This window comes from Cupressus sempervirens, chromosome 5 (assembly GCF_028749045.1).
Source record: "Cupressus sempervirens isolate cs-2001-9-10 chromosome 5, ASM2874904v1, whole genome shotgun sequence".
NCBI lineage: Eukaryota > Viridiplantae > Streptophyta > Pinopsida > Cupressales > Cupressaceae > Cupressus > Cupressus sempervirens.
Window position 1 is genome coordinate 85,825,674 of NC_143122.1, and position 15,401 is coordinate 85,841,074.

Sequence of the window (15,401 nt, forward strand, 5' to 3'; positions counted from 1 at the left end):
ATCCTTTCAATGAGTCCCTTTTCATATCTCATCTCATTTCTTAGATGATAATTTTCTAATCTCAGATTTGTAATCGCCACATCTTTTCTATTTAGCTCTTGATTTATAGTTAGCAGTTGGTTGAGCACATCAAATTGCTTGTGTGTGAGTTTCTACACATCAAATGTCCTTTCATCAAGTCTTCTGGTCATTTGTCTCTTGTCTTCATTTTTCATTGTCTTATCTTTATCACTTTTCTTTTTCTATTTGTTCACTTCACACAGTCCTACTGATTGGATTTCATGTTTTTTTCCTTTTTTCCTCTTATCTCTTCATTCAATGTATTTTTCATTTGTAATAGACTTGATATTGCTACATGACATTCACTAGAATTTTCGTCATCAAATAGACCTTCAATATCTTCATCTTGATATTGTGTGTCATTTTGCAGGATTGCCATCTTCTTTCTTTTCTTTAAGGATTTCTTCAATTCCTCTCTTGTTGCTTCAATTTTCTCTAGTGTAAGTTGTATGTCAACCTTTTGATTCTCAATGACTTTTCCCAACTTGTAGGCCTCCATCTCTAATATCTTAATTCTCAAATGATTAGTCTTATTCTAAGAGAACTTGTGCTCTAATACCAATTGTTGGAAGTCTAATGGGAAAGTAAGATACTATGAGGGTGGGTGAGTTGAGATCTATAAAACCTAACTCACTTAAAATATTTAATACATCTAATATCTTTCACCTTAAACTCTTATCTCAAAAATATCATAAATCACATAAATATTTACCATAATGATTTATCAAATCTAACAACTAATCACATCAATGAAATATGTAAAAAAAAAATCAACACATAACACACAAATTTTGCTTACTGAGAAACCCTCCAAGCTGAATGGGAAATTGGGGTGGGGATTCCACCCACAAATCTTCACTGCTATAGCATAAATTTTGCTTGTTAGGGATACAAATTTGATCACTTCTAATGATCTACCCTATTAGGGGTCTACCCTTTTAAAATGCTTAGAAGAATTATACAATCCACCTTGATTAAAGGATTTAAAACTTACAACTATGTAGGAAATCTATTATGAGATTTACAAAGGTTTGTTAGGATCACTCTGTTAAGAGATTTACCCTAAAACACTAGCTAGGATGTATCAGTACCTAATCCTTTAATTTTCACTTCGAATTCTGATAACAAATCTCCTCTTTACAATCACTAATCCAGTCTCTAATCTAATATATTTGTATTCTTCCATTCACTACTCTACACAATCACTATATCTAGTTTTCCTTTGCACTTTTCCTCTAACATCCAAAGTCACAAGCTTTCTTCCATGCCTTCTAAAATTAGGGTTTGGATTCTCTTCATATAACCATATGTAGAATTTTCCAGATTAAAATCAATAATCTTAATCTCTCTCTTTTTCCTCTTGGTCCTTCCATTTATCTGATTGGGTGAACACCTTGCATAGGGAATGATCTGTAACAAAACACATGATCACCTCTATAATTTACTCCTTGAACAAAAAACATACATCTCTAGATCAACAAAAGTTGATTACCTTAATGTTTGTGCCATTCCAAACAATTATATCAAAACTAGTTTACTTGACACTTGAACATTTTGACACTTAGTCATAAATATTGTGCAATCTTGTCACTCAGCATAAACTGACTTAACATGTATATGTTTGGCATGAACTATTTTCTAGATGACTCAGCATAAATTAGACTACTTAGGAACCATAGACTTTCTCAGCAATCACTACTACTTGGTTCACACATGAAATATATGCATGTCTATTTACAATACTCAGCCTATATAGTATGGCTTAGTCATAGTGATGACTAACCAACTTTTCCAAATATATGAGTAAGAGTTTGACACAAATAGACAACATGGCTTAGGGATCAACACTATGAAAAAATCAGATATAACCACACAACTTTATAGGTCATCTACATGAGTTCATAAGTAATCATATGCATAATTTTCATCTAAATCATGGAAATGATCTTGTAATTTACAAATAGTTGATTTCCCTTGTTTTATTTGTTTTAATGTCTAATGCAATTGAAGGCTAAAAATTAATGCATACCTATAGGGAATCTATTGAATTGTAAGATTCATGTTCTCATTACTTATACCCTTACCATATCAATTTTACAACTCTAAGAGAAATATTAAGAATAGAAAATGAGCATGCAATATGCTCCCAAGATAATGATGATGATGTAGCATTGATATAATATTTTTGTGGACCAATTCACAAGCATGTTTGTTATTTTTTTCTTTGTTAGGCATTGATGTAGGAGCATCTTCGATTTACTTGGTGACTACTTTGGAGTTCATAGGAGGAGGCTCAGTAGGTTCTTTGGAGGGTTTTTGGACTAGTATTCAGTCAAAAAGGATTGGAGCTCGGCATGCTCTGGGAGCTCGGCATGTTCTTTGGAGCTCGGCTTTGCTTAGGAATTTGGTACCTATTGTAGGCCATGTATCTAATTTTCTACAATGAGTTAGAGGATGAAAATTTCTGGGATAGAAGAGGGCCTAGATTTATAACTACAGTTTGAAGCTCGAGTTTTAATTCATTTAGAGCTAGGAGATATCTCAATTTTACTAAGACATCAATTTTGGGAATTTAATTATTGTAGGAGGCTGACTTTGGCATTTAATTTATATATTTGTATTTAATTTGTGTTTTAGGCTGACCTGTGGCTTAGATTGGTATAAGTAAGGGTTGTGGGGAAGTCTTTAATGATTATTCATTCACTCAGAAGAGGAGTGGGTGTGGGAAGTAGCTGAAGAGCGAGTTTTTCTGAGTCTGTAAGTAGAGTGCCGAATGTGAGGTAGTTTACAATAGGATTTTGATGAGGTTGTGAATGTGTGGATAGAGCGTCGAATGAGAGGCACTCTATACTTGAATTATTCATCTATGAAGGAGAGGTAGAGGAGCTAGGAAGAGCAAATTTTGAGAAGGGCTAGTAGTTGCGGCTTGGAAAACAAGGAGATTGCTTGGTGGGCTTGCGAGCACAAGTTGAGATCTTCCTTGGAGGTTTCTACCAGAGTGTGGATCTAGACTAGCTAGGGTGTGGGATTGGATCTTCAGGGATCTTGCAGAACTATTACTTGCTTTGTATTTGGCTGTAACCGGGAAGGCCTTACAGCCTGACACATTGCATGTAATTAGTTATATTTTATGAATATATTATTATGATTTGGTATTAGATCTTGCATTGTTGCTTCTTGTTATTATGTTTCCGTTGCATGGTTTTATAGCAGGGGGCTAGGACATCTCCTTTGGGGATGCTCCTGCCTTGCACTGCGTCAGGCATACCTACTAGATGGTAAATGGTTAGAATTAAAATTATTATTTTGAATTTTCATATTTTATAGAATTAGTGAAAGTTGAGGATATGTGAAGTTGAGATTGGAAAATATGTGATATTATACACCAACTTCCATGCAAAATGCACCACCTTACACAGATGTTCAATATATTTAAGATAATGTGATCATAATAAATTTAAAAGAAATAAAAAATAAATACATAAAAATCTAATTTCACTCTTGCATTAACCAAGTCAAATCCAAAATCCTTCACAATAGTAAAGAAAATTTAAATAAGATGATACATTAAATGATCCATCTAGAATGGTAAACTCAAGATATAAATACTATATTTCATTGATTTTGCATATTTGAAACAAATGTCACATCCTTTGTAATGTTACATATTTGGAAAAGTAGTTTCATTAACACTTAACATGATTGATTTTACTTAATTTACAATGGTGTTTTAAGCCATTCAAACACATTGTATGCTATACCACTTTCGTCCTCCTGTTATTGCCATATAGGGTTAAGAATACTCACCAACTTCAATATCCAGGTAAAATGGTGCCACACATGTGAGCCATGAATTGCAAACATCCAAAACTCTTTTCTATTGGATGGAGATTGATGGACATTTACTTATTTCTTATTTCGGGAACCATGTCCCAAATATTTGACTCGGCCTTGAAGCCATTAAAAAGATCCTAAATGTGGGCCATTCATGTTTCACATGAAAAAGCTTTAAAATAATTAGGGTTTATGACCTTTTTCACTTTCTAAAGTTGCCATCGTCTAATTATTTATTTGGTCGATATAATTGTGTGAATATTTTTAACATTAATATTATTTCACATGTGTTATTTTCAGAATATTGATATTAAGAAGATTATATAATTATGTTTAAAATATGTTTAAATTTTGTTTCTAATTTGATAAAATATTTTTAATTCATCAAACATTCTATCAATCTTAATAACTCATTGTAACATAATAGCCCATCTTATAAATCTTTAAAAAAATTATTTACTCTAAATAAATCACTCCTAAAAATTAATGATTATTAATCTTTTATTTTTAGATTAAAATTAATTATATAAATTTATATATTTGACATTTTCTTTTATAAGAATATAGTATTATCTAATTCTTTTACCAAATTATACTCAGCATTAAGTAAAATTTAAAATATAATATCTTTTAGCTATTATAACATCCTCTACAAATAAATATAGACAATATAGTATTTTTAAGTCATTAAATGACTCTAAACAAATAAGTTATATATAGATTATTTACAAACAATTCTATTTACACTAGATTACAAGCAAAATCACCTCAATCTAACACTAGATTACAATAAGTCGCCTCAATCTGAAGGAATGTGCAATAATCAACAAAATTAATCTGCCCTATGATTAAAAACTAGTCCACCAACACTTTTTCGAATTTTGTTTTGTTTTGCATAAATAATAAAGTTGATTGATATCCCATAACATAATGAATTGACATTTCTGACCACATTTAATCAGTATGAAGAGCTTCTCTAATACCCTTTTCAGGATGAATGTAAAAGCGTGAAGTCTCTTTGTCGAGCAGAAAAACAAAGCTTCGGAAAATTAATAAAAATCTGGCACACACTAAACCTTGAAAACAAAAAGGTCTCCAAAAGTAATTTTCTTACACTTCCTAATATCAGCAAGGAAAACTATATAAATTTTAGAAATGATATTCTTCTTTTAGTCATAAAATAATAAACAATTATATAGTAACTTATCAAATTTGTCTTTAGAACAAAAGTCTACATTATGTTTGCTAGTTTAACTCAAAAAAAAAAAAATTATTCTTAAAGTTGAAGTGTTCGTATTAGATTTTCACAATGTATAATAATTATTATACATGTTTCATCTGTGTAAAATCTATTTGAATCAACATTTTAGATCACATAGTACAATCTATCATTATTTTCTTTCTGCAACTCTCTCATTTTAATAATGAGTTATATATAAGGTATAACAGAAAAAGCTGATCAAATTTGTTTTAGGCAGATGAATTCAAAAGTGCAACACAATAATCATAATCTTTTATTTATTCTCACTAGAGATTAAATGATATATTCACATTATCATACTGTTTTCATGATTCAACTGTGTATTTCTCAAACACAAGTCATTGAATTTCTCTTGGGGTAGAAAATATCTCCTACTTATCAATATATTAAAACAATTGTATCAAGAATAATGAAATAATAACAAATTTGTCAATAAGCAGTCATGAAATCCAGTCTCTTCTAGTGTAACACGCACCACACTCACTTGGTACTTGAATTTCTATTTGAATTTTGATTTTTGAATGTTACAATTGGATATGTAATATGCAAATATATTGAATGTTCAATCATTCTAGTAAATGTTGCAATTTTGCTATGTTCAAGTATTTTAATTTGGTATGTTCTACTAAAGCATCATTTCATAACTAGAACTCCAAGTTTTATATGTACACTATACAACACACATCCCCCATTGTCGCTGTCCCCTTACTGTCCAGAAAAATAAGACCAATTTTCCCTGTCCCCTGAAACTCATACCCCAGTACTAAGGTTACATACAGTGCGGCAGTCTTACAGATCACATGAAAGTCTACTGCAATCTTAAAAAATAAAATTACATAAATAACCTAATTTTCAAATGGTTTCTATAATATTATTTATTAAATTCTTTCATACATTGAACTCCGTCTTTATACACATCCTCTACTAACTCTTGATTAATCTTGAATTGAAGAAAGAAAGGTGTCATTATACAACCAGCTAAAATAAAACATTTTACAAAAAAAAGTGTTCAAATTTTTTTTTATCTCCTTAATATTAAAATGACTTTTGGTTGACTGTATAGACAGTTCCCAATTAACCTAGACTATAAAAGTAATGCTAGACAATCGCTTCTATTCAAGGTTATATTATTTGAACTATTTTTTCTTTTGAAGTTCTCTTTATCTATCGTTAAGGTTAGATTTATTGAACTATTTGTTTTTGAAATTCCTGTTATAGCATGTAGTCCCACATAACTGAGTGAGCTGTATAGCCATGCCTTGAAGAAAGAAGAGCTTAGACTGTATATTCCTTTTGTCCAACGGTCATAAGATTGAAATAGTGGTATTGTATTTACGTAAACTGATCTTGATCTGCATGATGCTCTTTTCAAGGGAATTATTATGGAGACAAAATATTGAAATGTATTTTGTTTGGGATTGGGTTGAGGAACAATTAGTAGTGGAGAATAACTAAGCATTTCTGAACTGGTGTTTTTTTCTTAATTGTCTGGGAATTTGTGCAAGGTCTTATCGCTTTTCTATAGATTCTGTCCTTGGTGCAATTTGGAGCTTAGTGGTATCTACACTGTAGCTCGTGTTTTCTCTTTTCTTTGATGCATGTTCTATGCCATCATCCAAAACAAATCATCTATCTTGAAACTACCCATCTCCTGCAATTCTCTTGCAGAGCTGCGCCAACTAGGTCAAGAACTCAGTCTTGTTAATACCAGGCTTTACAACAACCAAAAATGAGGGTAAGTTCAGAAAAATGTGATTCCCAAGCAATCATATTGAAAGATTTCCTATATTTCATGCATACCCATTTTATTTAGTCACATACTAATCCTCTGAATGTTTCTTATTGAGTCAAATAAAACCATGATTTCATGAAGTAGCTACAAATTTATTTGCACCTATTTTAGGTCAGGAATATATAAATGCCCTTCATTGCACCCATTTTAGGTCAGGAATATATAAATACTCCTCACATATATTATCCTATATTATTGTCTATTCTTTATCAGTTTAGAAGCTTAAGATTCCTGAAATGCTTAGGAGATTATATGTTTCTGAGAAATCTTCCCAAATCCATAGCCTTTTCTCCCACTAGATTATAGATTATCATCCTTGTCATATGCAATGGGTGTATGAAATACTCTCCATCTAAGTAGTTGGTTGAAGAATAGTGTAAGTCCACTAAAGGGTGTGTGATTATGGTTTACAATCCTCAAGGCAATCAGAGAATGGATTTTCTAGGCTCTTTGCTTAAATTTTCTTGTACGCCCATTGTTAGAGCATTGAATATGTTATAGAATGAGTATTCTACTGTTTTTGGATTTCTTTTGTTTTGTAGATCTTCAATTGGGTTCACAGAAAATTTCTTCAAAAGGAGCATGATTATGAGTGTGGTGTGAAGGATCCTTCTGGTGGTAAGCATTCCCACAAAATCCTTTGCTACTGACCTTGGTTCTTGTTTCTAATAGAAGCCTGTAATCAGTTTAAGGCTTGAATTTGTTCAATATATATTTATATAAGAGAGATTAGTATTAAAATACCTTACTTTCTGTCAGAGTTTCAATTTTCAGTTTCTGTTATTATGTAAAACAAGGTTTTTCTCTAATTTTTCTTTGTACAGTTAAATCCGAGGGGCTGCCCTTAAAAAACCCTCTTGATGAAACAACTAAGAGGATCAGAATACCACAGGAGGATAAAGTGAAAGACAACAGCAGAAAAGACAAGAACTACTGTAATGTGAATGAAGATACTCTAGCATTATTAGGTCCAAGAGACAGTACAGTCACGGAGCTATTCAGCAAGTGGCAGAGTGGTTTGCTGGCCATTGGGACATTTGGAATTGAGCAACATGATCAGGGATATGACTATGGCTATGAATCTCAGCATGTTGAGGAAACAGATGATGAATATGATCTTATAGATCCCATTGAAGTTGATCTCTTTCAAGGAAATCTTGAGCAAGTGTTTGGGCTTAAGAATGAGGACTATTACCAGATGAATGGTTTCAAACCCCAGAAATGGCAAAGCCAAGAAGTGAATACAAAACCAGAAGGATCTATCAAAGAAAACTCTAACTCAAACCACAATGAAAGCTCTGAGTCTGCTAAGAAAGCCAACAACCAAAACAATGGCAACAAGATCTATCCTTTACAGGAGTTCTTTGAGGTTCCACTGTTGGCAAAGAAGGAACGTAGAACCACCTTGGCAGATCTGTTTTCTAGAAGCAAGAATTCTACCAGCTCCAACACTTCCCATGATAAACTCAAAAAGGAATTTGAATGCGAACTTGAGGAAAAGATGAAGAAGAAAGATGAAAGCTTGAAGAAGTCAGGTAGATCTTTTATCAAGAAGGTGTTCAACTTGAAGAAAGGAGGGGATCTGCATCGTCCTAAAAAGGTAAATTCTAGTTGGCCGTATTACTTTTCTTTATCCATGAATAATGCTTTATTTGATTTACTTTTCAGATCAACTCATTGATCCATTATCTAGATTAAACTTTAACCGGATATCTATTCAATCATGCAAATGTGCTTCATAGTGATGGCAGTTAGCTTAAAATGAACTATGTCAGTGAGAAAAATGAAAGAGAGAAGCTGAGACAGAATATTTTAAAGCTTAAAATCAATTAATGTTCATGTATTATGTATAATGTGGAAGTCGGTTATTTTATGGTCCTTAGTGTTGGCATAGCCACTATTTTTCCTATGAAATCTCTCTATCAGTATGTGCTTTTTATATGATAGCCGGTTCGAATCCCTCAAATCCTTTGACCCTTCATCCTCAAATAAACCAGATCCTTGAAGTTGCCGATTTCTCGAGGCTTATATTTTACAAATATACATTCTAGGTACAGAAGGTCTTAAATAGACATGAATAATAGTTTTTCATTTTCCTTGTTCTGATGATTTCTAACCCATTCTTCAAAACTTGTTTTCCTAGATGTGTTTCTTAAATCTTCTAACGTGTAACATTTATACCATCAAATCTTGCTTGCACGATTCACCATTTAAATTTTTTCCAATAGTAGCATCCACCTGCACCTACCATATCCTTTACTTCTTTGCCAGATCAGATACAACACCACCAACTACATCCTTTACTACTTTTTGGAGGATCAGATACAACATTATGTGAGATTATTTCGATAGTGCAGAGTAGCATCATTGAAACTCAGCCGTACAATCAATGACAAGACTTAATCTATGATAAAAGTTAGTGCAAGGAATTATGCCCAAGTCACTGATAACACCATATACTGATTCATGTTGTTAATACCACTATATACTGAATCCTATTGATAACACCATATGCTGATCTTAATCCTATGATAAGAATGCTGCCCATTTTATTGTTTGCAGTGGATGAAGAAAATGATGAACAAGAAGATCTATCCAGAAATAGTGCCTGAGCTGCATGGAAACGAGGTCATTGGACAGGTGGATGTATCAAAAACTTTTGTAAATGTGTCAAAGCTCAAGGAGGAAAATAGTGAGAGCAGGCGAATGGATGAAAATGGGTCTCTAACAAATGGGTCATCTTGCTTTTCTTCTTTATCAAGAGATTCATCTAGAGGGAGCGAAGAATGCTGGATTAAGACGGATTCTGAATGTAAGTCTAGCCTTAAATTACATTTGACACCTACTTTCACTACAACCCAATGAAAACAAAATAAGTCAATATCACTAACATATGTGTCATTTGCAGATGTGGTGCTGGAGTTATAAACATTGGAGTTCGGTTTAGAACAAATCCAAAGTGGAAGATTGAAGTAATGATCATTCCTCGTGATCATAAAATGTCAATTGGTGTTCTTGCTTAAGACCACTAGGAGTGGCCATACCCCAGTATTTCTCTATATATATTATTCTGAGGTTTCCTATGTTTGAATAAGCTAGCTTCCATCGATGGTCATGTCTGAACTAGTGACATCTTTAATTGATTCAAGATGTTGGTAATTTTATGGTACTTCTTATGGGTTGTTCATAGTCTATATTTTGGTTTGCTACTGAGAATGGAAGTCTTAGAAAGTCACAGGCTTGAGTTTGCTAAGCTTCCATCTAGATATAAGTGAGAAAATGGTAATTTAAATAAATCAAAGCTTTGTTTTGTCTGTTATTCTACGCATGCTTGCAGGAACTATGACATGGTGTGGAAATATAGCAGGACATAAAACTTAAGAGCTATATTTCGTTGTTTATATTAATTTCAGTCTAAAGACAATGTAAAGCTATCTTTACTTCCGTTATCAATTATTAAGTTTCTGGTCTATTTTCATATTGTGAAATGCTTAGAACACTTAATCTTATTTCTAGGGTTTATATATATATATATATATATATATATATATATTTCAGTCTAAAGATAATGTAAAGTTATGTTTACTTCCAGTATCAATTATTAAATTGGTGATATATTTTTCATACATTGAAATGCTTAGAACACTTAATCTCTTATATATGTGTGTGTGTGTGTGTGTGTGTGTGTGTATGTATATATATACATATATCTATATATACATATGCGTATATATAGATATATGTATATATATACATATATGTATATATACACATATGTATATATACACATATGTATATATACACATATGTATATATACACATATGTATATATACATATATGTATATATTATGTGTATATATACATATGTGTATATATATATATATATGTATAGATATACATATATATAAATATACACATATGTATATATAGATATATGTATATATATATGTGTGTATATGTGTCTATATATATATATAAGAGATTAATATGTACATATATGTGTATATATATATATATATGTACATATACATATGTATATATATGTACATATGTTCATATGTATATGTACATATATATACATATACATATGTACATATATATATCTACATATACATATGTACATATGTACATATATATATATATATATATATATATATATATATATATATATATATATAAGGCTGAAGTCAAAGTTTATCATTATTTGTGATGAATAACTATTATTATTTGTTAAGTTCAATAGAGTGGAATCCAAGACCTATATATATATATATGGCTGAAGTCAAAGTTTATTATTATTTGTGATGAATAACTATTATTACTTGTTAAGTTCAATAGAGTAGAATCCAAGACCTTGCAAATAAGACTCATACTTTGTCAATCTTATAAGCCGAGGGTCTTTCAAAAAATATAATGAAGAAATTACATTTTGATTTATTTTCTAATAATATGTTAAAAATGTTAGAATTATGTATAAGTTGTGATGATGTAGTGTATTCTAAAACTAATATAATATGATCATTTCAAAATTTATTCATAGATATTGGATTTTTCTTTTGTGGTAGATTTATATGAATTTGGTTTCTTATTTTTAAGAGGGTGTGTTATTTTACATTTGAATTTGCACTTGTGATAGGGATAGACAATCTATAATCATTCAAATTTGTTTAAAACTAGTTATCATGAAAGAAGTGATGTCACTTAAGAATTATAAAATACTTAAATTCAATAAAATATTGTCAAGATGAAAATGCTAAGTTATGTATAATAATAAATTCTAAATTGGAATTGGGGAAATCTCTAGACTTTAATTTGATATAATACTTTTATATCATTTTATTGCATTTCAATATATATTCTATATTATGAATGTAATTTTTATTTATATGTTCAAGACTATTATATTATTATTTATGAATTGCTTTAATTTTTTAATGAAAAATATAATTTTTAAGTTAGGATTTCTAAATTAAACAATTTACTATGTATGTAATAGATTAACTAAGAACAATGTGTGAATGAATTGTTATAATTTTTAATTTAGAGCTAAAGCCTAAGGGGTATATATTTTGTATGTGTTTTGTCTAGGGCATACTCTTAACCACTTTTTTTCAAAAGTATTAAGTAAGGCTTAATCCATCATGAAAACTTTATAAACTCTTTTATCAACAAGTTGAAAGTCACTTTAGAAACCCATAAGAGGCTAAAAGAAGAACTCAAAAGAACCCATCTATAAATAAACTTTTATTTAGATTCCTTGTTTGTGTAAATTAACATATATTTTTAAAATTATTTATACAAGAAAACTTAAACTTGAAGTATTTGGACCATCTGACTATAGGGAGCATTAGCAAGAAATATTGCAAATGTAAAATGATAAATTTTTATAATAATTTCAAGTTGAGAATTTATTTTCTTTAGGTTAGCCATATATAAATAAATTTGAATTTCTTTTGTTTTCCATTAAAACTCCTTATCACTTGGTAGTGTTGGATATATTTCAATCTCAATCCTAAAAAATACCACTCTTTGTACTAAGAAATACTTGACTATTCTAACTCATCAACAAATTGACAACTCATAATCAACCCACAAGAACCATGTAGAGAAACCATGAAATCAACCACACACTTTCTCTCCATCTTAATAGTTCTACATCTTTTTTATTTATTCAATTAATATACCAATTTTTCTTTTAAAAAACACAATATCCAATTTCTAAAAAATTGTACTTAAGTGAGAAACAAGTCAAGCACCCAAATCTAGGTGTAAAATCCAAGTCTTAGGAATCATGGCGATTCAACAATAGAAATGTGTCATAATTTCACTAATTCAAATCACTGAATTTTTGAAGTATTCATCTTTTGACAATATGCTTATGTATATCATAATTTACTATAGGTCATCCTTGAACTTCTCTTGGTCCATAATTAACTAGATCACTACATAGCCTTGTGTATACTAATGGCTCTTACAATTGTGATGGTATAATTTTGTAATATTAAAATAATAATAAATGATGCTTATAACAAGTTATCAATAATACAAGTTGCACAAGTGCCACCTCCAAGAGAGACTCATCCTTAAAGAGAAATATTCAATTTTGAAGACTTGTTAAGAGCTCTTTTATTTTTTCTTTAGGCTTTACATCTAGATTTTTTCTCCATACTTTTCGAGACATTTATTATAAACTATCTAATTCATTTACATGTTATTAATAGGTAAAGAGAAAAAGGGTCCAAATCCTTAAAAAATTAAAATCAAGACCAAAGACAAAGAGATTGGGTCACGAGCAGTGATACGATACAAACTAGAATAGAAACAAACAAAAGATAGACCAACAACAAAAAAAATAGGAAAAAATAAATGGGTTGGGAAGGCCAAAAGTAAGCCCAACCACCACTAAATCTAAAACAAATAGACTAGTAGCAGTGCCCCAAAAAATAGAAACTGAGAAAACTAAACCAGCCAAACCAATGAGCACTATCCAACACCTGATGTATAAACCACATTTAATGAACAAAAACCACCAAAAACCAAAACTAGCCATTAGGAACCAAACACCGAGCACCTAGGAACACCACCCCAAGGAAACAAGGCTACTTTTGTAGCTCCTTGGGCTGGTCTAAGAAGGACTTCTTTGGTGGTTGGAATGACACATCACTCATCCCTTAAGAAGCCTATATATTTCCCTCATATTTTATCAAATTCTATAGTGTCTCTCATGTTTGTAGTCTATACATTGTTATATTTTGATCTGAGAGATACTTGTTACTCATGTTATTTTTACATTTGAGATGACCTGATGTTCATATGTTATAATTTGATTTCTAGTATCATAGATGTTAGATTACTATGTTGTTCAGTTGATCATATCTACATGATGATGCCTTTTGAGATGACTATATGTTTTAGACATTGGGGTGATCTCACAATAGTGGGTACCACTTTTTGACCAATTTTGACACTGAAATGAATGCTTTTGAAACAAACCTCACATTCGAGTGACTATATCTCTAAAACTATGAATAATTTGAAGATGGTGTAAACTAGTGATTTCTAGTACTATGTTCCTACTTTGTAACCATATTTTTTAATTTTGAAACAAAAATATTTAAGTCAAAATTTTCTTCTCCTTCAAAAAATGGTACATATGAAAAATCAATTTCTTTAAAGAGTGACAATCTACTTGACAAGCATAACTTTTTTTTTCTAGAAATGACAATAAGGTAATTCTTTTGATGTTTGATTTGTAACATCAATATCTAGAGGATGCATTTGGTTTGATTCAATTGGTTGAATATTGTATAGTTTATGAAGTTTTGAAGTGACATCAATCATAATTCAAACATATGTTCATTTTGACAAGGATAACTTGAACTCAATGTATCATAAATTAAATTTTCTTTTTTCAATAAAAAGGTAACTTAGTAACTTATTTCCTAGAAATTTTTCAAATTATTTTTATCCTAATTGAAAATATTTTAATGTTGAAGTCAATTGATGTTCAATTGTTAATCAACTTATAATGAGTTAAACTCATATTTGAAAGTATTAATGAATATAATACGTATTAAAATTATAGTTGTTAGGAAGCTTGCTCCAAGTAGCACAATTTTACAATTTTTGATTTATAGTAGATCATTTAATCCTAGTTTTGAGGGTCAAAACATCAATTTTTAAATTTATTTCTTTAAAAATAGGAAAAAACTTTTGAAATGTATATTCACGCAAACACATGTTCACATTAACATACAAGATAAAAATTCTAGTGACCAGTTTTCTGGTTTCATGTGTTCGCCTGAACATGTATAAAAACCTTGTGTTTGCCAGAACTTCTTAAAAGGTCACTTTCACATTGAGGAGAAATATGAGGAAAAATTTTACAAAAAAATTAAAGTAAATGCAATTTTTTTATGTCGATGACAATTTTTTATTTTTTTATTTTTGATGGAAAACAAGAAAGGAAGACAAAAAAACATGCAAGGAAGAGATCTCATGAAGTAGAACAAAGAAATATTCACAAAACTTTAGAAAGTTATCCTAGAAATAAACAAGGTATGCAATTATACATATATATTAAATTTATTTATTTTCATGGTTTTGAACTAAATTATGTATCAATATTATTTTTTGTCTAAATTGATTAATTTATAAACATGTTGCAGACAATCAACAAGGTGAAGGTGAAGAAAATGTTGAAGGATGCTCAACACAAGTAGAAGAAGTACATATGGGAGAAGGGTCAAGATCGATCCCTATAGAATCTCAAACAATGAATGTTGAAGAATGTGCAAGATCACTCCCTATAGAAGTTCATGCAACAAAAGCCAAAGAAGGATCAAAATCTTTCCCTGTAGAATCTCAAACAAAGAATGTTGGAGAAGGCTCAAGACTGTTCTCTATATAAATTCAAGTAATAGAAGTTAGAGAAGGGTCTAGATCAAGTCCTC

The 15,401-nt window shown here is 30.4% G+C and overlaps 1 protein-coding gene across 1 annotated transcript; it reads left to right on the forward strand.

Moving 5' to 3' along the window:
* The first annotated feature begins 6,714 nt into the window (after positions 1-6,714).
* LOC149554669 (uncharacterized) lies at positions 6,715-10,266 on the forward strand. Its single transcript, XM_089828729.1, has 5 exons — positions 6,715-6,890; positions 7,490-7,565; positions 7,772-8,547; positions 9,510-9,759; positions 9,856-10,266. The coding sequence occupies exons 1-5, from the start codon at positions 6,885-6,887 to the stop codon at positions 9,873-9,875; spliced, it is 1,128 nt and encodes a 375-aa protein (XP_089684855.1). The 5' UTR covers positions 6,715-6,884; the 3' UTR covers positions 9,876-10,266.
* The last annotated feature ends 5,135 nt before the right edge of the window (positions 10,267-15,401 follow it).